The sequence below is a fragment of the Mauremys reevesii genome, linkage group 15, assembly GCF_016161935.1.
Source record: "Mauremys reevesii isolate NIE-2019 linkage group 15, ASM1616193v1, whole genome shotgun sequence".
Classification (NCBI taxonomy): Eukaryota; Metazoa; Chordata; order Testudines; family Geoemydidae; genus Mauremys; species Mauremys reevesii.
In genome coordinates this window covers 28935598-28958197 of record NC_052637.1, presented here as the reverse complement: position 1 = coordinate 28958197, position 22600 = coordinate 28935598, and the positions used below count along the sequence as shown (strand labels likewise).

The window sequence follows — 22600 nt, the reverse complement described above, 5'->3', positions numbered from 1 at the left end:
AGGGTGACCTCACAGGAAGAGTCACGGATTGATGGTCTCAGGGCCTCCTGCCCTTTACGCAGGTTCCAAGGTGGTGTGAGTCAATGGCCAGCAAGGCCAAGATAGTCAGCAAAGCTCCAACCCGCACTGGGTGTTGCCACGGCCTGGATGACTCTCCAGGTCCAACCAAATATTTGCACAACCCCCAGGCCGGATGGCTTACCTTAGACTGGGGTATCTGGGTGAAGCCGTACTCTCCGTAGGCAATCAGGGAATTCTTCATTGTGTTCACCGTGAAACCATAGAACGATGTCTTGGTACCGACGTCGTCTTCAAAGCCTTTGATCACAGCCCCATTTAGCCTGTGGGTGGAGAAGGGAGAAGACCAAGGCTCTGATTAAGGACCAGTCTTTCACCACAGAGCACTAAGCACAATTCTCCCCCTATCAATGCTGCTGCTAATTGGGATTGTGTGCCAGTCTATGGCTGTAGAGTTGTTACCTAAAGTCCCACACACCTTATTACATGGGGATGGCACAGAGGGCCACGCGCAGGGCCGGCTCTACCTTTTTTGCTGCCTAGAGTCCTGGTTCAGTTCCCAGCAGGGGTGACTCATCCCTCATCCTTCTGAGGTAGCCATGCTGGGTACCTTGCACTTATTGTATGAGGAGGGACGGGAGCGTCACTCAGATGGGATGCTACCAAGTGAGGTCTCTCTCACTTGGACAGTACATATCTCTCAGCCCCTCTACAGCACCAGGGATTTGGTCTAGCGTCCTTGGCCTACATTTCCTCTCCCTCACTGGTGTGCAGAGCACTGCACAGATGCCTTCCCTTTGGCCGAAGTGCAGGCGCAGTCTTGGAAGCACTGACAGCGGTTACACCTTCCTCCTAATTGCACAACTCCTACCCTGGGGGCAGGTAATCCCACAGGATGAGGCTGTGCTGGTACAAGGTGACTGGAACGTGCCTTACACTGGGGCATCCAGGAAAGGCCAAACCAGCCTGAAAGGGGAACGGTGGGATAGGGATTTACCATATGGTCTCTGTTAATGTTGTGTAATCCTGCCTCTTCTGCTGGAGCATCTGGGCCACATGACAAGCTATCAAGCAGCACTGCCCACAATGGGCAGCAGTAATAGCCATGGCTGCAAGAGGGCATGAAATGTACAGCCGGAGCTGTCCTACTGAGAATGCCCTGGGAACACATTAGACCCCGACCACTATTAATACACAAGATCTTTAAGCAGGATCCTCTGCTAGTTAAGGAGCACAACGACCCCGCTGACCCAGTCCCTGTCATGGGTAAGTGCCCCTGGTCCCCTCAGACTACATGGGCTGCCAAGCTCTCCATACCTGAAAACAAAGTCATGGGCATCTATCTCCTTGCCTTGCCGGGATCCATTGAGAATCCCTCCGTTCCCAACCACGGCGCAGCGGACGCAGCCTTCAGGGAACCTGGTTTTGTCGAACAGCCAGCTGTTGGCAGAGTCATTGAGCAGATGCAAGGTGGAAGCAATGGCTGCAGATCAAGGCAAGAAGAGGCTAGTCAGCACCTGCCACGTACTGCATGAGCAGAGGCGCAGGTAGCTACAACAACATCTAAACTGGGCCCAGCAACCTTGACTTCCGCCGGCTCCCCGCCCCTCCCCGGGTGTGTCTGGCTGGCTCGGGGGCAGTGTAAAGGCTACCATCTGAGTCAGAAAGGAACGGCTCTTTGTGGTAGGGGCCTATGGAGCTCTCTGCTCTCCTCGCCCTACTAGGTGTGCTGAGACAGAAGCAACCCTGCCCTGGCCCTTTCAGGCATGACTCTCTGCAGCTGGTGCTGCCCACGCAGCCCCCAAATGCCTCTGTCGTCACCTCACCATTAGGGAGTCATGTTGCTGGTGGGTGTCGGGTAGGAAGGGAAACAATTCCCAGCAGCCAGTCGCCAGCCACAATGGAGCGGGTTGTTTGAGAGCCTTGCGGTTTGAGTTAATAGTTGCGCAGACACTGGGACCTTTTATTCAGGAAAATGTCACAAGATGTTGATTGCAGCATTTCCAGACCGTCCCCTCCCACCCCGCGGGCTCTGACTCCCCGGGGAGGAAGGGCTTTAGTTAAAAGGTATTTAATTCCCTGGTTACACAGCAGGCGTTTTAATCAAGGCCTGAGCTGTAGGATGATCTCTACCCAGCCATGCCCATACGTGTCCCTCCAGCTAATCTCTCTGTCTATGGCAAAGAAGTTTGTAGAGCAACCGCCAGCATTTCCAACCTGGCGTGAGCCTCTTGTCAGAGATCACCCTTGACCCTCAGAGGCGGTTTGCCCACCCTCCTCCGCCTCCCCTCAGGCACAGGATGAGATGGCTGCTCTACAGAGAAGCTGGGAGCAGGGGAAATCTTAGTGTAATCACTTGGTTTGTAAATCTGCTGCCCCGCCTCACTCCTATCCTGCTCCCCCAACTCTGCTCCCCTCCCCCCATCCCGCTCCCCCAATCCCACCCACATCCCGCTCCCCACCCCAGCTGCCCTTCTCCCCCCCTCCCATCCCACTCACCTACCCCAGCTGCCCCACCCCCTTCTCCCATCCTACATAGCCGCCCCACACAAAACAGGAAGCGAGTGCTGGTGGAAGGTGCCTGTCTCAGTGCTGGAGGAGCAGTCCTCCCAAGAGCTGCAGCACGGGCAGCTTCCCTGTCACTGTCCTGCCCATGTGTCTCCTCAGCAAGGGCCACTCCTCGAGGTGAGCAGGGAGCTCATGCTCCATGGCCCGTTCACTCCTTGGCCTCTCTGCCAGTCACAGCTCATTAGTTTGGAGGCTTCTGTGATATGGGCGTCTGCTAGGAAGCTTGGAGGGGCAACGCTGGGATGTAGGGTTAGGCTGACACAGCTAGAGCTGAACCCTGGGAACCTATTCCTCTTACAGCTCAAACCCCTGTGTGAGACAGGCAGTGTGGCCTAGTGGTTCAAGCCCTAGGCTGAGACCTTTGTTCTATTCCCAGCTCTGCCACGGAGCTGCTGGATCCCCTTAGGTAAGTCACTTCACCACTCCATGCCTCAGTTTCCCTACTGGTATATGGGGATAATGATACAGACCTCTTATCTGAAGGGCTTTGAGATCTACCAATGAAAAGTGCTATATCAGAGTTAGGAATTATAAATGGAAAGCAGGGCCCGGACGGCTAAGAGAATTGGTGATGGGATCCAAAATCTTCCATCTCTACGTCACTTTCCTTTTGTTCTTTTATCCAACCTACTGTATTTATAATGCACCCAACACAATGGAGGTACCAGTCCCAGCCTCGGTGGGCCGCAAGGAAATGTTGTCCCCATTAGATGGCTATTGGGTAGACTATTCCTGGGGCCAGGAATGGGGCTTCTGGCATGTCACAAAGGGGTCTGGAGTGCACCATCACTCCCATTACCTGTGTCGGACAAGCCCTGCCAGCCATACGGGACGCTGCGCTCCTTCAGCCTGTCCCGCGTCTCCTTGGTGAAGTGTCGTGCCCACATCAGCACTGGGACATGGAATCTAAAGAGCTTCCCGAACCTGGGGTCCGCCTTCACTATTGACATCAGTGACTGGGGACACGAGCTGGCCTGAAAGAAGAAGGAACCACATTTCGGTCTTGCAATCATCCCACACTTCTCCTTAACACCTCCCTTCCTTACCAGATGCCAGGGAGGCGTGAAAGGGATTCACCCACCTATGGACTTCTGCTAACCCCAGCAGCAGCTGGAATCATTCATTATTATTACTATTTTTTTTTGGATTGCGGGAGCCTGTACGAGCCCTAATCATGGACCAGGAGGATCCCATTGCGCTAGGTGCTGTACAAACACAGAACAAAAGGCTGGACCCTGCCTCAAGGAGCTTCTATACATATTGGTCTGAGCACAGGACTGTGAACTGGGAACCCCTAGATCCTGTCCATGGCTCTGCCGTTGACCTGCTGTGTGACCACCGGCAAGCCACTTCCCCGCTCTCTGCCTCAGTTTCCCCATCTGAAAAAGGAGCATGGTGATACCCAATTCACAAGGGGTGTTGGTAGAATCAGTTAATCAAAGCTCACAAATCACTTAGAGATGAAGAGTGCTCAATAAACAGTCGCAGTATTGTCTCCTCTACAGACTTATTCTGTGTTAAGGGGCTTCCAATACCTTATTAATGATCCTCATCACAGCTCAAATGTACTTTCCTTGGCTGGTCTTAAAGCTTGAAGTCACAGCCAGACTAAGCATGTCCATGGAAAGCATGAATATAGGTGGGGGAGCTGAGCACTAGACAGACCCCATCTACACTGGCCAGGCAAGCCAGTGTGAAAGCCATACAAAAGCGGAGTTCTAAATGGGGTTCTGCCACAGCTTGGCAAGCCCGTGGAGACGGGTTGGACAGTGGGCCCGATGGCGAGCAAGAGCTGCAGAACTAGGCACTGTGGACCGGATCCGACTCCCACTGACTTCAAATGGCACAGAAGCAAGTTCCTGCCTTGGTAGAACATTGATGTTCCCTCACTGTTCTACCATAGTTTGGCTGGTGTGGACAGTACAGACCTGGGCTTAGCACTCCCACACATGCTGCTTAACGCTCCTCCTCTACCACCCACCAGCTATGACTTCTTGCTTATTTATTTTCACTGGGAAGGTGCAGAGAAGGCCAGCCCCTTGCCAGTCACATCCTGGGCAAAACATAATACAGTTCACATTCAACTCCCGCACTAGTCCAGTGCCACCACACAGGCTATCACTGGTATAGCTCTTTGGATTAAAGAAGAGGTTCCCCCCACCTTCACAACAATAGTTCAGCTCTTCTGAGGTTCGGAAGAGTTTGGTTTGCTTTTCCATTAGTATCTTTCATGTTCTCGCTCCTTGGGTTCCACCCAGAACTGGGTGCTCAGGCACAAACATGCCAGGAGAAAAGTCACTGGCATCCAAAAGCAAATGTCTGTCCCTTGAGAGTCTCAATCCAGTTTGACAGGCCCAGGAGGTCCGGGGAGAGCTAATGAGTGGCTGAAACTCTGTCTGCTTCTCTGAACCAAACCTCCAACCTTTACAGAATTGCCTATCATTCCTGCAAATCTAGGATCACTCAGTCTCTTAGGAGAAGTGCCATGGGGGGGGGGGTGTCAAACACCTTTCAAATAAACAGACCTTATTTTCAGAGAACATTTCCCCTTCCTCAGCAGGTTCTTTTCCCAGAGCCCAAACTGACTAAAAACTTTGGAAAAACAAGGACAAAGTGATGAGAATGACAGCGCTAAGCATATGCTCATTACCTGTTCCTTGGTGGGTTTAGCCTTGCCAGGCTCAGAAGAATATTTAGATGGCTTCCCTCTGGGGAGGAAAAAAAAAAAGAGCTAAATATTCTTTGCGCTGAGTTTCACTTGTGTGCATTTCTCTTTCATGTGCTGGGAAATCATAAGATGATCTAACAGCTTCTGCTGTAGCTCTTCCTATCCCTCTTAGTGGGATTCCTGATGGGCTAATGATTAGTGCCTGGGGGGCTGGGAGTCAGGAGACCCGGGGTTTAGTCCCAATTCCGATACTGGGTCAGTGTGTGACCTTGAGCTAGTCACTTTGCTCTAAGCGTTCAAATCTGTGCACTCATGTTGAGCGCCTTGGGTTTTGAGAGCCCAGTTTGAGATGCCCAGCGATTCAGAGGTGCTGAGCCCTCGTGACTCCATTTGCAGTCAATAAGGAAGAAGATTGGTCCTGCAGTTAAGGCAGTGCTTAATTTGTAATGAAAGAGGTGCTGGGGCTCAGCAATTTTTTCTTTTATTTTCATAACTGGTGTGGCAAGCCCAGGCACAAATTAAGCACTAGGTTAAGGCACTCTTATGGGGTCAGTCTGTCCCCTTAAGGGTAGTAGGCCTGAGGGGGCAGTCCACCTCTGTCCCAAGGCATGGCCCTTTAAGCTTTTGGGCACCGGGCAGATGTATGCAGGGACCTAGGAAAATGGGAGACACTAGTAGAGAGGAAGCAGTCCCAGGAATAAGTAGTGTCTGGGGGGCAAACTTGTTATTGTTTCTTTAAGGGCCTGGGACTAGGAGCCTTGCAGAGTGGGTGAGACAAGGCTTCTCTCCCTCCCAGCCAATTGGGATGAGCTTGGGGAAGGGGACCAGCATATATTCTGCCTCCTCCCGCAGAGCAAGGGATGATGAGGCATTAGCTGGAGCCATTCCCCACCTCCCACATAAAGGTGAAAGGGCAGATGAGGGGGGAAAGGGACAACTGGAGGAGAAGCCGGCTGAGGACCTGCAGCTGGCCTGAACGAGAACCTAGCTCTAGGAGGAGAGCTAAGGGGAGAGCTAATGAGCAACAAAGTCATTAAATGTCTGAGGCATAACGGAGCTGCCAGGGAGTGCACTTCAGGGAGCCTCTCAGCAGCTGGCTGGGAAGAAGCCACGTGAGGAACCTGAACTACAGACAGAGCGGGGCAGTGAAGCCTGCAGCCATGTGAGAGAGGCTGACAAACAAGGCAAAGGCAAGAGTAGCAGTGAGGGATTATAAGGAGCTGCGTTTAGCTGCCCCACGCAGGTGGTCCCTGGGCTGGAACCCAGAGGAGCAGGTGGGCTGGGTTCCCGTCGCCCAACAAGAGAGGGAGGTACAAGCCTCAGCACTAGGAGTCCCAGATGGGGACTGAAGGCTGGGCATCATGGCCAGGAGACTCTGGATTTGTTTTGTTTGGACTTTTCTCTTACCCCCGGAAGGGGCTGGAAATGGAAAGGGGACCTGGCTGGAGGGCTGAGCCATGGAAGCTGCCCAGCAACAAGGGGCAGGATGGTAAAGAACCCCTGCCACACGGTGTCCTGGCACGAGGGGAGGATAGTGAGCATGTCACTGGGGGCAAGTCCCTTGATTGCTCTCTGCCCCGGCTCCCGCTGTAAAATGGGGGTGACAGCCCCTGTCCATTTAGACTGTAAACTCTATGGGGCACATACAGGCCTGGTGCGGGCTCTCTCCTGGAGGTTAATGCACCCTGGGGGGAAAAGGGGGGGTGAGATGGGCAGCACATCCTGGGAGAAGAGGGGCCCTTCCCCTCTAACCAAGGAGTTAGATTAATGGAAATAAATAAACCACGCGGTGGCCAGTTCCGGTCCAGACAGCACTGAAGGCTGGCACCATCTGGCAGGTGCCTGGGGTCCCTTGTGAGCTGAGGTGCTGGCCTCCTTCCCGTCCAATCACGAGAAAGCCGTTGGGAGTAAGCGAGCCCCTGCCTGGCAGTCTCAGCGCAGAGGCAGGGGACTAAACTTCCATCCTCTCCTACAGATGGGCCTTCCGGGGGCTGGGTCGAGGGGCATTGGCAGGACAAGGTAAAAGCTGGTCCTGTTGTTGCGTGACCTGGGGATACCTAGAGGGCTTTGCTGTGCAGGGCTGTCAGCCCAGTGCCTTCCCCTTGCATAACCTTCATATGGGAAGGAAAATAACAAAACCCAGCGAGCTGATGCTGCTGGAACCATCCCCTGTCTAGGAGGCCACAGTAACACCCCTCCCCCTCAGCGAGAACAATCAGCAGGGGAAAAACATGAGAGATGGCAACTAATTTCCTCCTTACCCCAGCACCACTCACCTGTCCATGCTGCTTTCTCTGCTCAGGCCATGGCTCCCGGCATTTCGGGACATCCCTCCAGGCACCAACGGCAGTGACTCTTGCTGCAGCAGGCTAGAACAGAGACCACGCAGAGAGCCTCAGTGGGGAAGGTACAGCCAAGCCATCACCTCCCGTGTCTATCAGGCCTCCCCTGACCTCTTCAAGTGAGAACATGTGAGCACAGGAGTACCACCAGCAGCATAGACCGGTTGTGCATCAACTGTATTCATGAGACAACCTGAGATTTGATACATCTGAACGTGGCCTGGATGGGCCAAAAGGTTTGGGCCTCGAACCCAGCAGTGTCTGTCTCAGGTAGAGGGGCAGTAGACGTGCAAAAGCTGGGGGCCCCTATGGAGAGTTCAGGGGACACTGGCTTGGAGAGGTGACTTGGGTGCTACATCAAACCAGGGGTTTTCCCTCTTCAGTGCTGGGCCCTCAACAGTTTTGCCCATTGTGACATGTATATCTTCTAACATCAGACATGCAGGGAACCAATCTATCCTATAGCACTGTACAATACACCCAAGTGAAGAACTTCAGGCATGCCAGAAGAGCATGAAAGGTGTATAGTATTTTACACCATTAGCCGAGCTCTTAGCACCTTTCATGTCTCCAGCACTTCACCAACATTAGCTAATACCAAGTTGATGAGACCAATGATGGAAGTTGGGGCAATCTGTGAAACTGAAGGGGTCTGATTTCATTGTTTTATTGGAAAAAGTGGGGATACTGGACCATCCTGCAGGTTCCTAAGGAGCCATTCACCTCTAGGTTTTTTTTTTTGTCAAAATCTAGCACAAGTTGGTCGAGAGTCAGTCGTAAGTAGAGCTGGTTAAAATTTGGAATTTCCATCATAGGGGAAACTCCCAAGATTCCAAAACTTGGTTTTGTCCCCATCTGGGACAAAAATGTTTCTCGCTGAACTTTTTGCAAAATGAAATATTCTGAAAATATTTCACTCTGATCTTATCAAAATGCTTCTTTTAATATGATATCGAAGTCTCAAAACAGTACAAACAAAACACACTTTGATAAACTTCCCAGGAAACATTAGACCAAATTGGTACATTCCCAGGAAACATTTTGATCTTTGTTCAATCAGCATATTCTGATAAAACTGCTCTACTGGGCAATTTCTAACCAGCTGCAGTCACTGGCATCTGATGGCTATTTCACAGCCCACATGAAATGGTAGGTGGGTCTCAGATGAGATCCTAGGGGGCACGTGTCCACATCTGAGAAACTACCCATGCAATTAGCCCAAGTGGGCATTCTCAGAAGAGAGGCCAAGCAGTCAATGGAAAGGCCAATGGAAACTGAACTCCCCTCCTCCCCCTAGCGGGGTCCCCTCACCCAGGAGCACTGGCAGGTTGGTGTGGGGACGCTTGTACTGCTGCTGCCCATGCTGTAACTGTCCTGTGGGCAAACAAGAAACCTCAACTTTCATGGCTGGCACCCTTCACAATCTTAAAAAGAGAGGCCACAATTGCAGAGAACAAGTCTAGGTTTTTCTGTCTTTTTGTAGCTGAGAACAGAGGCAAGTGGGCTGGGACAGTGTCCTGCCTTTGCCCATGGCTGTGTCTGCTGGGGGTGAGTCTGAAGGAGGTGGGTCAGGAAGAGGAGGGCATGGTGTTTGGAGTCAGAGGCTGAGGAATGGGGAGGCGTTTTAGGCTGGAATGCAGCGAGCCAGCTTCGTGACTGGTATTTATCACTCAGCAAAAAATGTTCCTGTTTAAACATTAACTGTTGTCGATCAAGGCAGTGATGCAGGGAATGAGAGACAACCCAACCCCCAAAGGGCACAGACCAGACCAGGGTGGGGGGGTTAATCCAGCCTTAGCCGGTGCTAACCAGCAGAGAAGCACCTGGTGTTCCCTCAATATGCTCTGCCTGGTGCAGTGAGAGAAACAGGCCTCCTGGCCTTTCACTGACCCTCAAAGGCACAGTAACTGACCTGAATGGGGCTCAGACATACAGCTTTGCTCTGGCCCTTCATCCCCGGCTGCATCTACACTGGCACATTTCAGGGCTGCCCAGAGGGGGGGGGGCAAGAGGGGCAATTTGCCCCAGGCCCCGAGCCCCACAGGGGCCCCCACCAGAGTTTTTCAGGGCCCCTGGAGCAGGGTCCTTCGCTCGCTCCGGGGGGCCCAGAAAACTCTTGCAGGGCCGGGCGCAGGAGCTTCTTCTGCTCCCGGTCTTCGCCGGCAGGGGGTCCTTCCGCTCCCGGGCGGAAGGACCCCCCGCTGGCGAATTACTGCTGAAGACGGAGCGGGACCCGCCGCCGAAGTTCAGCTCGGTCTTCGGCGGTAATTTGGCGGCGGGGGGCCCTTCCGTTCCGGGACCCGCCGCCGAAGTGCCCCGAAGACCCGCGGCGCCTCCCCCCCCCCGCCGCAGAATTACCACCGAAGACCGGGCTGCACTTCGGCGGCGGGGCCCGCCGCGGGTCTTCGGGGCACTTCGGCGGTGGGGGGCCCTTCCGTTCCGGGACCTGCCGCCGAAGTGCCCCGGGCCCCCGGAATCCTCCTGGCACATTTAAGATCCGTAATTACCACCAGTGCAGCTGTAGTGTAGACAGGTCTCCTGTGTTTTTAGCATCATGGCATTAACCTTCCTCTGGGCAGGTCTAGATTCTAGATGACAGAACGGTAAAGACGCCAGTTAGTGAGGCTTGTTTGTGGTCTCTGCACCAAGTTGCTTATGACCTGGGACCCTGATCCTGTGAGAGGCTGGGCCCCTTCCACTGAAGTCGTCATGCTAAACCCAGGGAGGTGCTGAGGACTCATGGCTCCTATTGAACCCGCGGAAGTGGAGGGTGCTCTCGCCCGGTCAGGATTTAGCCCACCGGGAGTCTCTGTTATTCTGTGCAGGCACAAAGGGCAATGGGCTCACTGCCAGGTGGGTTGAGATGCCATCGCTCTGGGGTTCAAACAGCAGTGTCCAAAGTCAACAGTAAATGCAGATCCAAACCTGCCCCATGCTCTGGAGAGATGTGTGGCAGTGAAATGGAAGCTCCATGCCAGCTGCTGGGTGCAGTGACCTGGAAGTCTGACTTTCCTAGGCCCTCCCTTCATTCTGTCTTCAGGCCTGAAAGGTGAGGCAAGTGGTGAGGGATCATCTCCCTGACTCTGCCCCTCTGAGAAGGGGCAGCAGCAACAGGTGGGAGTGGCTCCACCTACAGGTTGGATATCCAGTCTCTTTGGAACCACACCGCTCACGGCAGTCACTTTCGGTCCAGGAGAACCACCCGGGGGAAATTGGGTTTATTCACATTTGCCGAAAGGAATCCCACCCCCTTCCAGAAACATAAGCTTCCTGGCATGGCACCAGGAGATCCAAGCTTGGGTAGTTCTGGCCCTCCGTACCAGCCCTCTGACTTGACATGGCTCCCAAAGACACCATGGTAACATGTCCCAGAGCAGAATGGGAGGTCACTGGGGAGTGGGGGGGGGGCAGCTTTGGGGTTCCTTTCTTTAAACTACCTGCTGTTCCCCTTGAGGTCAGAGGTCACCCGTCAGCAGATCAGTTTATGGCAGGAAGCCAGTTGTCGCCTGCTCATTGGGGCTGCCCTCTCTGAGCAAGGAGAATTCCTCTGCAAACAATAGTCTCTTGTAGTCATCAGTTAAGAACATAAGAAAGGCCGTACCGGGTCAGACCAAAGGTCCATCTAGCCCAGTATCCGTCTACCGACGGTGGCCAATGCCAGGTGCCCCAGAGGGAGTGAATCTAACAGGCAATGATCAAGTGATCTCTCTCCTGCCATCCATCTCCATCCTCTGACGAACAGAGGCTAGGGACACCATTCTTACCCATTCTGGCTAATAGCCATTTATGGACTTAGCCACCATGAATTTATCCAGTCCTCTTTTAAACATTGTTATAGTCCTAGCCTTCACAACCTCCTCAGGTAAGGAGTTCCACAAGTTGACTGTGCGCTGCGTGAAGAAGAACTTCCTTTTATTTGTTTTAAACCTGCTGCCTATTAATTTCATTTGGTGACCCCTAGTTCTTGTATTATGGGAATAAGTAAACAACTTTTCCTTATCCACTTTCTCAACATCACTCATGATTTTATATACCTCTATCATGTCCCCCCTTAGTCTTCTCTTTTCCAAGCTGAAGAGTCCTAGCCTCTTTAATCTTTCCTCGTATGGGACCCTCTCTAAACCCCTAATCATTTTAGTTGCCCTTTTCTGAACCTTTTCTAGTGCTAGAATAGTTCCCAACCTACTGGATTATTTTCTTTACTCCTTTGCAATTTGAAAAAGACTCATGTTCCTGTTGGGTTGTTTTGTTTTGTTTTGTTTTTTAAATAAAGAAAACGAAAGAAAGGCCCAGGCCAAATCCCTGGCTAGAAACACACTCAAAAGTGGGAGTTCAGTCAGATCCAACATTGAAATCCGTGGCTGGCTCCTACAACTATAATGGGCTGAAACTAGGCCTCAGTCTGGACACCCTCCAAATTGAACTTCTCAGCCTCTCCAGTATCTTTTTCTTCCCTAAGCCTCTCTTGGGAGTGATCAGAACAACTCAGGATTAGCTATGACGTGTCTGCACATGAGCCCACGGAAGCCAGCAGCCAGTTCCCGCCACTGGCCAATCCCTCATGTTTCCAATGGAGATAAAAAACACACTTGGGCAACTGGGGAATGCTGTGCTGTGTGGGAGGATTCCTACCCTGGACGCATAACAGTTAACCATCTGTATCAGGGCACTCAGTTTGCATATCTACTCACCAAGCCTCCCAGACCCTTTTGAAATGGAGCTTAAGTAGATGACTCACTGACCCCCTGTGAGAATGAATTCCAAAGGCTGAATCTAGGCTGCTGTTCTGCAGGCTCCAGCTAGATTGATTGCATGGGTCCTGCAGGGTCTCGATCGACAGCTGCCACCAAGAAAGATCCACAGACCTTTGATAGGGGGAGTAAAGGGCACATGCCCTCCCAACCACCCCATCTCTACCACTCTGTCCGTGATGACAGCTATCAGTATATCAGGATCGCCTTCAAAACATACTAAGCCTCAAAGCTGATCAAGACTGTGCAATAGAGTTGGGGTCATGCCCAGACTGCTCTGAGCAACTGCTTTGACTTCCATGGAAAACTGCCCCGATCCTGAAAGCTCTCCGTAGGAAATCGGAGGGTTTACAGTACCAGGTGCTCGGCTTGTATGTGTTGTGTGCAAGAGAGAGACGGATCTGGTAGATGAGAGCATGCCTTCCAGAGACTGCAGGCCACCTGCATACTTGTACTGTCAGAGGCAGGAGAGATAAGTTTACAGCAGCTCTGCATCCCAGCCTGCCAGCTGGACCCCTCAGAAAGGGGAAAAAAGGTTCCTATTCATCAGCAAACAGAAGGTTCACTTCAAAGCGACTCCTGTGGCAGTCTCTGTTCTGGATGAAGGGGGCCAGCTGGGGAGGGGATGCGTATCATCAGGTGCCTGAATTAAAATGCCTTACTGTGGAGGAGACAAGAAGCATGTTGTTAGAGACATTGTCTGAGGAGCCTGGGACAGGTAGAGGCAGGCGGATAATGGAGCCTGCCTCTTGGTCCTTCTTCCCAGGTTTCTGTAACAAAAATGCCAGAGCTTGCTCCAGGATTGGATTTCCAGGTAGCTCCACCAGGTTCCCAGGATGTACACCATTCCCCAGTGCCCTCTGCCTACTTAACGTGAGACCTGGGGTGGTTTTTTATGCGCCAAACAGGGCTAAATGCACAGCTGAAACCACTGGGGAGCAAGGATATGTGACCCCCTCCTTTTGCTCTGCTGGGGGGTCCTCCTTAAACACTGTATGATAGGGCTGCCTGTAGTGTCGTGAAGAATGTCACTTTCACAGTGGCCTCCTCCTCTGAGTGAAATCCCTCTTTATTTTCTAATATACAATACAGGCTGTCTATCTCCTGTGATATCTAGGCGCTATTTCACGCTGGGAAAACATTCTGATTTAACTGCTGATCAAAGCAAGTGCCTGTTTTCCTTTAACTAATGCTCCAGTTGGTGAGGAAGCAAAGATGCTAATTACTGAGCAGCACAAACATAGATCTTACTAGCATTGCCAACAGAGTCCTTTTCCCCATCTCCCCCTTCAAAGAAATCTGCTTAGTCTGCAGTTTGTGTCTCTTTCTGGGCTGAATCTCAGTGAACCTGGTCTCAGCCAGCTGCTAGCAGCATGGCTAATTCTTTTCTTTTTACCAGTTTAGCTGCTTCCCCCTGGCTCCCCCAATGCCACCTTCTGAGCTGCTGCTTTTCACTGATGTTCCAATGGGCTCGTGATAGATGGTTGTGCTCTAGGAATTTGGGGAAGTTCTCTGGCCTGTGCTATACAGAAGGTCAGACTATATGATCACAATAGTCCCTTCTGGCTTTGGAATTGCTGATTGGGCTGGTACAGCTGGCCTGAATGGCTCTGACTTGGCAGGCAGGAGGCGTGAGTTCTAGTTCCAGCTCTGCTGCTAACCTGCCGTTTGACCTTGGGCAACTTATTTTCTCTTTCTCCCTCTCCCCCTGCATTGTCTAATTACACTGTGAACTCTTCAGGGCAGGGATAGTGCCTAACTGCGTATTTGCACAGCGAGGCCTGCAGACACTACTGTCATCTGAATAAACTAATGGTGGAGCTGTGTTTCGCTTCATACCTGGCAGCTCAGCCGGCGTTTTTGACCCCCTAACAATACAGTAATGGCGAGGTGCCTTTTTCCCAGTACGCCTGGCCAGGGTTGAAGACAGCAGCCCCCTTTTAGCTGAAGTACTCAGCACTTCTACAGACCTGAAGCAGCAATGAAATGATTGGGATGCTTTCAGGGAGGTGGAAGATGTCCATAGCTGGCAGAAGGAGGGTTGCAAAGTGGGCAGTAGAGAACAATCTACTGCTTTGGGTGTTTAGGGAAGAGAAAATGACGCAGGGTGGAGGTTTGGATTTGGAAGGTAGCCCTTGTACATGTACAGTAACTCCTTTTCATAAAGATTTCTTGTCCCACATACTAGCTCTGTCTAACTCCCTACGTGCATAATTACACATACTGAAGGACTTTAGATTGCTGAACAGAGATTGGAGAGAATGGAAGTGGCTATGCAAACAGGCTGGTACATGGTGGGAGGAAGGGAAAAAACAAGACTTCTGATAAGCTACAGGGGAGGCAACAGTGGGGGAGAGATTGAAATGAGGCCCTACCTAGGGGTGCTCTAGCAGTGGCCTCTGAGGAGCTCTGGGTCTCTCATTGCCCAGTGGTGAAATTTGATTAGTTTATGACATTACAGGGTTTTGGTCTGCCCATTCCAGACCCACTACAGGCTCGGGATATTTTTGGCCGACCCAGCGCACGTTCACCCTCGTACAGAAGGAGATTCCTGAGAGAAAGTTTGCCACCTTCAGGCAAAAACTGAAGTAAACCCACTCTGAGACCCTGCCATCTTCTTCCTCAAGCCTCACCCCCTCTGAGAGACAGCTCAGCCCTGACTCCTCTGCTTGGCCTTTCCTGATGTACTCAGGCTCTCGGGCAAGGCCTCCGCTTCAGGCCAGGTGTAGACACTGCACCTACGTCCGCACTTCAAGCTGGGAGTGTAATTTTCAGCTCAAGGAGATACTGGTACTAGCACTGACCAAGCTAAAGATAGAGCACAGCCCCGGCAGGTAGGGCTAGCCAACCTGCGTAACTCTATCTGAGTACCTGTCCGAGAGCCTGGATACACACACGGAGCAGATAGCCACTCTTGCTGCTAGTGCAGCGGTGGCTACGCTCTATTTTTAGCATAATGGCTTGATTGGAGCTAGAGCGGGTACATGTCCTCGAACTAAGAACAGCCCCCAACTCGAAGGGCAGATATACCCTGGCACCTTTTGTGCAGCATGCACCAGGACTGACACTCATGGTGCTGGACTCCTTCCGATTCAGTGATGTGGACCAGATGAGAAACAGGTGCCAAAGACACCGCTGCCTAGCCAGCAACCCGATGTGGGGGATGCCGTCAGCTCCAAGATGTCACCTGCTGGTGACCGCATCAAGATGGCAGCTGCTACTGGCAAGCATGGATGGGCAGGGTCCCTCAGGACACATGGGAGCAGGTCTGAAGACTCAAAAACTAGTTATCCTGGTCAGAAACTGTCACAACACGTAGCAGGGGTAAAGTGGCTCTATCCACTTCAAGCCCATGCCTCAATCAATGCCACATAAAGTTAAGCATGAACTGAAAGGCCTTGCTCATGCAGAGCTTTTGGCTGATGCCGCCCCCTAGTGGCTGGAGTACAGAGAGGATAAGAGACCTGCTACTGGTAGCAGTATGGGAGCTCGCCATGAAGAGGCAGAAAGCTTTTGGAGCTAGAGGAGGCATTCTAGTCTCAGCTCCCCATGTGTGGGTGTGTGAGTCAATCTAAATAAATCTGCCTTGCCCAAATTGTCTGGGAAGCCAAATTAGACCAGAATATTTTGTTCATAGGGAGGTGTCCATTGCAAAGGGTGCTCACAGGCTAAAGTGCAAGGCAGCTGGGTAGCAACTGCTGTCCTTACACAGCAGGCTGCTCGCTGGTACCATTCCTCAAATTGCAAGCACTACGGACCCATCAACGCAGAGCTCATTGGTGGAATGAGCTTGGAAGTCTTGTGCTGGCAGCAATACATTTTTTGTTTGTTGAATGGGATGTGCAGCAGCAATCCACAGGATGGGTCTTGGTTGTATTTTAATTAAGTACATCAGGCCCCCAACTGCTGCAGCACCCATCGCCAGCCAATCGAAGGAGCACCATCTATGGGTTCTGGAGGGAGCCCAGCTCGCCACTGTGACTCCAAGGGCAAAACGGAGAAATTCACAGTGCATGCTGGGGGTGATCCACAGCTGTATCCAATACCCAACATAATTTTTAAAAAATTCCCCATGCTCTCTAGTAAGTGGCTGATAATCCCTGTCAGTCATCCCTGTCTGTGTTACAGGAGCACAGGAATGGTAGCCAGAGCTACTCTGCTCTGCTTTGAAGTTCTCACCCCTGACCTGCTCCTGGGGCAATGCCCTGAGACAGCAGAGAGGTCAGGCCCAACAGCAAGGCTTCGCTCAGGTTCTGTATTGTCAGCCAGTCCACTGGAGGTTATATTTACATTTAAGCATGTATTTAAGTCCCATTAAAGTTACAGAGATGCTTCTTTGAACTGCGGCCATTCCTGAGATCTGTCCCCTCCCAGTCTTTGAATGATCCTTCAGACACAGGTAGTCAAGTCACCCATGCTTAGAAATAGTGTGTCTACTGCACCCCTGCCAAACTGTGATCAGATATTGTCCGGGAGCTTGGGAAAAGGAATGTAGTTTATCTGAGACTCCCCACCATTCTTTCTCAGATACTTTGTTTGCAGAGATGATAAGATCTGAATCTGTCCGTGAAACAATTAAGTGGCACAGAATATTTTGTTCTTTCTCCAAGAAAGGTCCTGACTAAAAAGAAAGATTGTCCCCTCCCCTCCCCAGACATTGCATTCCAGGGACCTTACAGTATGTGGAGTTTTAAAGAGCTTTAAATCCTGTACAGACCACTCCTGCTAAAATAAGGCTTAAGTACATCTGACTGGGACTCTACTGCAAAATGCAATCAGTCATACCTGTTCATGCCCCACGACACTCCAGCACCCAGGGCTGGTGCAGAGGAGTGTAAGGGAATTTACACCTGGCCTGCAGCTCCTCTGCCACAAGGAGCTGTGGCCCAATATTAACTTGGGCCCACTTCCTCCAGAAAGTTATTTTTCCTTTAATGGGCTTTCTCTCTCCTCCCCCGACTACTCCCCAGCAGGCTGGCCCTTCCATAGGTTGTCATGACTGTCAAAGGGCTTTGCAGACAGGAGTCGCTCCAGCTTCAAGCTGACTTGTGAGTGACTTCTCTGACCTGATTGTTTGCCCCTTTCTCAGTGCTCTGCTGCATCCCAAGAGGCCAGGGCACAGCTTTGCAAGGGATGTCCACCCAGACAGAGGAAGGTTGTTCCCATCTGTTCTGCCTTCCACTGAACCCTCCCCTAATGCCCAGCATTCCTGCAGCAGGGACAGTGGAAGACAGATCAGCAAGAGGTAGGGGCTGCAGTGTTAAAACATCTGCGTTAAAACACCCCTAAGTGGCGGTTTAGGAAGGAGTCATCCCATCCCCTTCTTGGGGTTGCTACTGTTCCAAAAGCTGTGGGTCAATCCTGAACCTGAGTCCTTCATCCCTAGCTGGAGCAACAGAGCCCCCCACATGCCACCTAAGACCTGATTCTTAGAACAGACTGTGCCCCCTCCCTCAGGTGAGGAACCGCACCCACTTCGCTGCAGGAGCAGCTGGAAGGGTTACTTACTCAGGGCCTAAGCCGAAGGCTACTGAAGTCAATGGGAGCCTTTCCACTGTCTTCAGTGGGCTTTGGATCAGGCCCCTGGTGCATTCCTGGAAAGATGGGTGGTTCTGAGCCACTTTTTAAACTGCTGTGTGTAAATTCGAGGTATTTACTGGTGGCGTAGTGGGGGTATTTTGTTAAAATGCCACCCCCAATAAGAAAAGCAGGCTTGGCAGGGGCAGTGAGGCTGCCTAGGAAATTAGTTACTTGACTGTCATTGAATTCCAGTGGGATTTGCGGGCCTAACTCCCTGCGAGTTTGAAAATCTCAGCCACATGCCCAATGTAGTTTGCTCAAAGGTTGTCAAGCCCTGAGGCGTTCCAGGATCTCCTCAGGCCCTATACTGCCAGGGTGCCTGCCTGCCCCTCACATGCAGGCACGCCTCTGCTGGCAGCTCACTTCCCTGCAAGTTTCTGCTGAGCTAAATGATCCTAGAGCGAGGCTATGACACAAAGCAGTAACATCAGGGCATTGCAAGGCCTGCCTGGTGCTGCAGCCACCCCAGATTCCCAGTCAGGGTAGAGAGCTGGTGAAGGCTCAGGGCATCATGTCAAAAGGTCATGACGTCACCACGTGATGCACCAACGAACCACTCCGACCTTGTGTCTGCTGGCAGCCCTTCCTGGGACCTTTCAGTGTCCACAAAGCATGCAGGTGGGTTGTCTTAATAGCTGTGGAATCTAAAAAAAATGTTTTTTCCAATGGCTCATTTCCCCACCGGATTCCCTGTAGATAACTCACTTGCGAGCACGCAGTGGAACTCTGCTGTCTTAAGCACACACTCAGGGGCTAAGCAAATCTACAGGAGAGGGAGCCCAAGCAGGGTCTTCCAGAAAAAGGCCTTGCTCTGCAAAGCGCTGAGCACCTGCTGCGAGATGTGGAACTCCCACAGCTGGCCGTCTCTCACAGGATCACACTAGCGGGCAAGGGCAGACGGGACTATGGAAATGTCAACAATCTTTTCCTGTGTGCTAATAATGAACGACAACGCTAATCATTCCAACACCGAATGTTTCTAAGTGCGTCATTTGGAAAGAAAAATAGGAGCCAGGCCTTTATGTTCCATGGACTAAAGCTTTTGGCATTTGAGATTCCGTACTGCTTTGCACCCTGTGCAACTGTCACCCACTGGTGAGTGAGTGTGTGTTACAGGTCCTCCTCCGTGTTGAGCCAGAGGACTGCAGCTGTAACAAGTAGCCAAGAAGTAGCAGCTCATGCTCGTAGCTCTGGAGCATCCTGGGTCAGCTGAGATGGCAGCCATCCTACAACCACTTCCCTCTGCACAAAATGGTCATCATATTTGGATTGTGTGGCATTTTACATCTGCTTTGCACAAGTGTGATTGACTGTGCAAAAGCACTGGAGAATCAGACTCACGGAGTGGAAGTGGGCATGTACACAGCAACAGCTTTGCATGTATGTAGCACCTCTTATCTGGAAGGGTTCCAAAATACACACTAAATATAAGTCACCAGTGAAATTCAGCTACCTATAAAACGAAGCAAGGCAGCTGCTCATCTCCCAATCTTGTAGGTAGTGCAGGAACAGCATGCTTGCTTTAAATTGGGATTGTGTTCTGTGGGCCTGGCGTAGGGTGACCAGATGTCCCAATTTTATAGGGACAGTCCCGATTTTTGGGTCTTTTTCTTATATAGGAACCTATTACCCCCCATGCCCTGTCCCGATTTTTCACATTTGCTGTCTGGTCACCCTAGCCTGGCGCTTGGCTATACAGACTAAACAAACACAACCCAGCCATTGAGTTATAGAAATGGCCTTGAGGTTATCAATTCTGATACAGACTGGCTTAGGTTTATGATTCAAGGGAAGTAATTACAGTTCAGTGGAGTCATAGAGATAAGGAATTTGGTTCCAAGTCTCTGATTGTATAGTTTGGGTTTAGAGTTAGGGGTTTTGATTTAATGTGGGGTGGCAGGTGTTGCTGTTTTGTTTAGAATGTAGGGGGGTTAATGATCCAGGTTGGCACTTTTAACCTGGTTTTGGGATTAGGATTTTGATTTTACGAATATATTCCTCATTTTTAGCATCCCCGCCGGCCCCAGGAAGCAACGTTGTCCAGTGGCTATGGCACTGAACCGGGGGGTCAGGGGTCTTGATTTCTGTTCCCTACTCTGACACTGTCCTGCTGTATGGGACCTTGGGCAAATCACTTCACCTCGCTATGCCTCTGTTTCCCCATCCATACAATGCTGACAATAACACTTTCTACAGCACTCTGTAGGATGAAAAGCTCTGTCTGAGAGCCAAGTCTTCTCCTTCTTCTCTCCTGATTATCACTAGATGTTGTTGTTCAGTGCAGACATAGGGGTGCAGAAGTGTGGCTGCCCTACAACTTGTCCACTGCTGCTTGACCTTTAAAACAGGGCTGCAGAGAACGACAGAGGTAAAGACTGAGGTTTCCAGTTGAGCCACTTCCCAGCAGGAGAAGGAATCACAGGATTAGAAATGCATATTAGGGACAGGGAGAATTTAGCAGAGCTTTGCTAGACAGTGGCTAGAAGGGAGGGAGGGTGTGGATCATGTCTGAGATCCACAGCAATATCCAAATGAATCCCCAATCCCCACAGCTGGGTGATTCCCACTGTATTTACATATAGCACAGTGAGATGCCAGTGCCAGTACCAGTCGCTGACTCAGTTGCTGGCTGATACAGTAAAAACCATCACCCTGAGTTGCTTGTTACATCCGCTTACTTGACCCAAGGCTGCGTGACACAGAGGTGAGCAATGCTCCTAGAGGTAAATGCAAGTGCAAATATGGCACAAGCTACGTGATCCTCCCAGCAAAGCAGGATGGATTATGCCCCTGGAAGCAAAATGCCCTGCAGTGAAACTCGCCTCCCACATGCATGTCTGCTACATTGCAAGCTACTTCAACATTTTCACCATCTGGGTTGGCAGTGGATGGAACCCTCCTGGGGTCCTTTCAGGGCCTGGCAGCTGAGCAGGGCTGATCCCAGGAGATTAGGAAATGGTGTCCATGAAGTTTTGCAAATGCTGGGAATCTCTCCAGGTCAGTGATCACAAGATGCCATAGGTACGTTCAAAGTGCCGGGGGCCAGACCTCCAGCGGGTGTACATCAGCACTGCTCTATTGAATTCAGAGGGCTGCATCTCCAGCTGGGATCAATCAGCCTCGGCCCATTGAAGTCCAGGGTCCAGATTTGCTGCTGGGGTAAGTAAATCCGTGTAGCTCTCGTCTAGGTCACTAGAGCTATGCTGATTTACACCAGCTGGAGCTCTAGCACGGGGGCACTCAATCATGTAAACCAATGTAAATGGAGGGCTCTCCGCACCTTGCAGGATTGGGCCCAGCGAGAGACCTCTGCGTAGCACGTTACACGGCCCTTGGCCAAAACATCCCAAGGCTTGACAGAAAGCTAAGGGCAGCCAGAAGCCTGGCTTATCCCTACGCACTTAACATTCCCTGTCTTCTTTTACTACCAGCCCCTTGAGGCCCAGATTAAAAATGCCCCTCTTCTCTCCTGCGCTTTGCTGCCTTCCTCACGCTCCAGGGTGGTGTTTTCCACTCTGTTGTCTCAGTGTCTGTCCTTTGCTCTGTGTGTGTCTGTCTCTCCATCCTTTGCTCCGTATGTGTGTCCTTGGCTCTGTGTATGTGTCTGTCTTTCTCTCCGTGTGTGTCTGTCTGTCCTTCACTATATGTGTCTATCTGTCCGTCCTTCGCTCCGTGTGTGTGTGTGTCCTTTGCTGTCTGTCTGTCCTTCGCTGTGTCTGTCTGTCTGTTCTTTGCTCTGTGTGTCTGTCCTTCACTATATGTATCTGTCTGTCCTCCCTTCGCTCCATGGGTGTGTTCTTTGCTCTGTGTGTCTGTCTGTCTGTTCTTTGCTCTGTGTATCTGTCTGTCCTCCCTTTACTCCATGGGTGTGTTCTTTGCTCTGTGTGCGTGTTCTTTGCTCTGTGTGTCTATCTGTCCATTCTTCGCTCTGTGCCTGTCTGTCCTTCACTATGTCTGTCTGTCTGTCTGTCCGTCCTTCGCTCCATGGGTGTGTTCTTTGCTCTGTGTGTCTGTCTGTCCGTCCTTCGCTCTCTGCCTGTCTGTCTTTCACTATATGTCTGTCTGTCCTTCGCTCCATGTGTGTGTTCTTTGCTCTGTGTGTCTATCTGTCCATTCTTCGCTCTGTGCCTGTCTGTCCTTCACTATGTCTGTCTGTCTGTCCGTCCTTCGCTCCATGGGTGTGTTCTTTGCTCTGTGTGTCTGTCTGTCCGTCCTTCGCTCCATGGGTGTGTTCTTTGCTCTGTGTGTCTGTCTGTCCGTCCTTCGCTCTCTGCCTGTCTGTCTTTCACTATATGTCTGTCTGTCTGTCCTTCGCTCCATGGGTGTGTTCTTTGCTCTGTGTGTCTGTCTGTTCTTTGCTCTGTGCCTGTCTGTCCTTCACTATATGTCTGTCTGTCTGTCCGTCCTTCGCTCTGCGTGCAAGTCCTGCTCCGGCCCCGCCGCAGAGCATGTGTTGCGCTGCTGCCTACCGCAGGACACTGTTGTAGCCACAAGTTCTCAGGAACTGTCTCTTCCCGTCCGCTGTTAGCGCCAACCCCCCCGCCGCCGCCGCCGCCCCCTTACCTGGGCTCCGGGGAAGCCTGCGTGTCTCGGTCGTGCCCACACAGGAGCACCCAGAGCGTTACCGCCGCCACAAGCAGGAGGCAGAGCCGCGCCCAGCGCGGAGCCCCCAT

At 51.6% G+C, this 22600-nt stretch overlaps 1 protein-coding gene across 1 annotated transcript in view; it reads right to left on the bottom strand.

Annotated features, from left to right (window-relative positions):
* The window catches only part of ST6GALNAC2 (ST6 N-acetylgalactosaminide alpha-2,6-sialyltransferase 2), a 27923-nt gene extending 5323 nt beyond the window's left edge, over window positions 1-22600 (bottom strand). Inside the window, exons 1-6 of the mRNA XM_039501282.1 lie at window positions 22491-22600; window positions 7531-7623; window positions 5237-5294; window positions 3386-3560; window positions 1336-1501; window positions 203-341 (exon numbers count right to left, since the gene is read on the bottom strand). Coding sequence (XP_039357216.1) covers window positions 203-341; window positions 1336-1501; window positions 3386-3560; window positions 5237-5294; window positions 7531-7623; window positions 22491-22600 — 741 coding nt within the window. The remainder of the gene's footprint in view (window positions 1-202; window positions 342-1335; window positions 1502-3385; window positions 3561-5236; window positions 5295-7530; window positions 7624-22490) is intronic.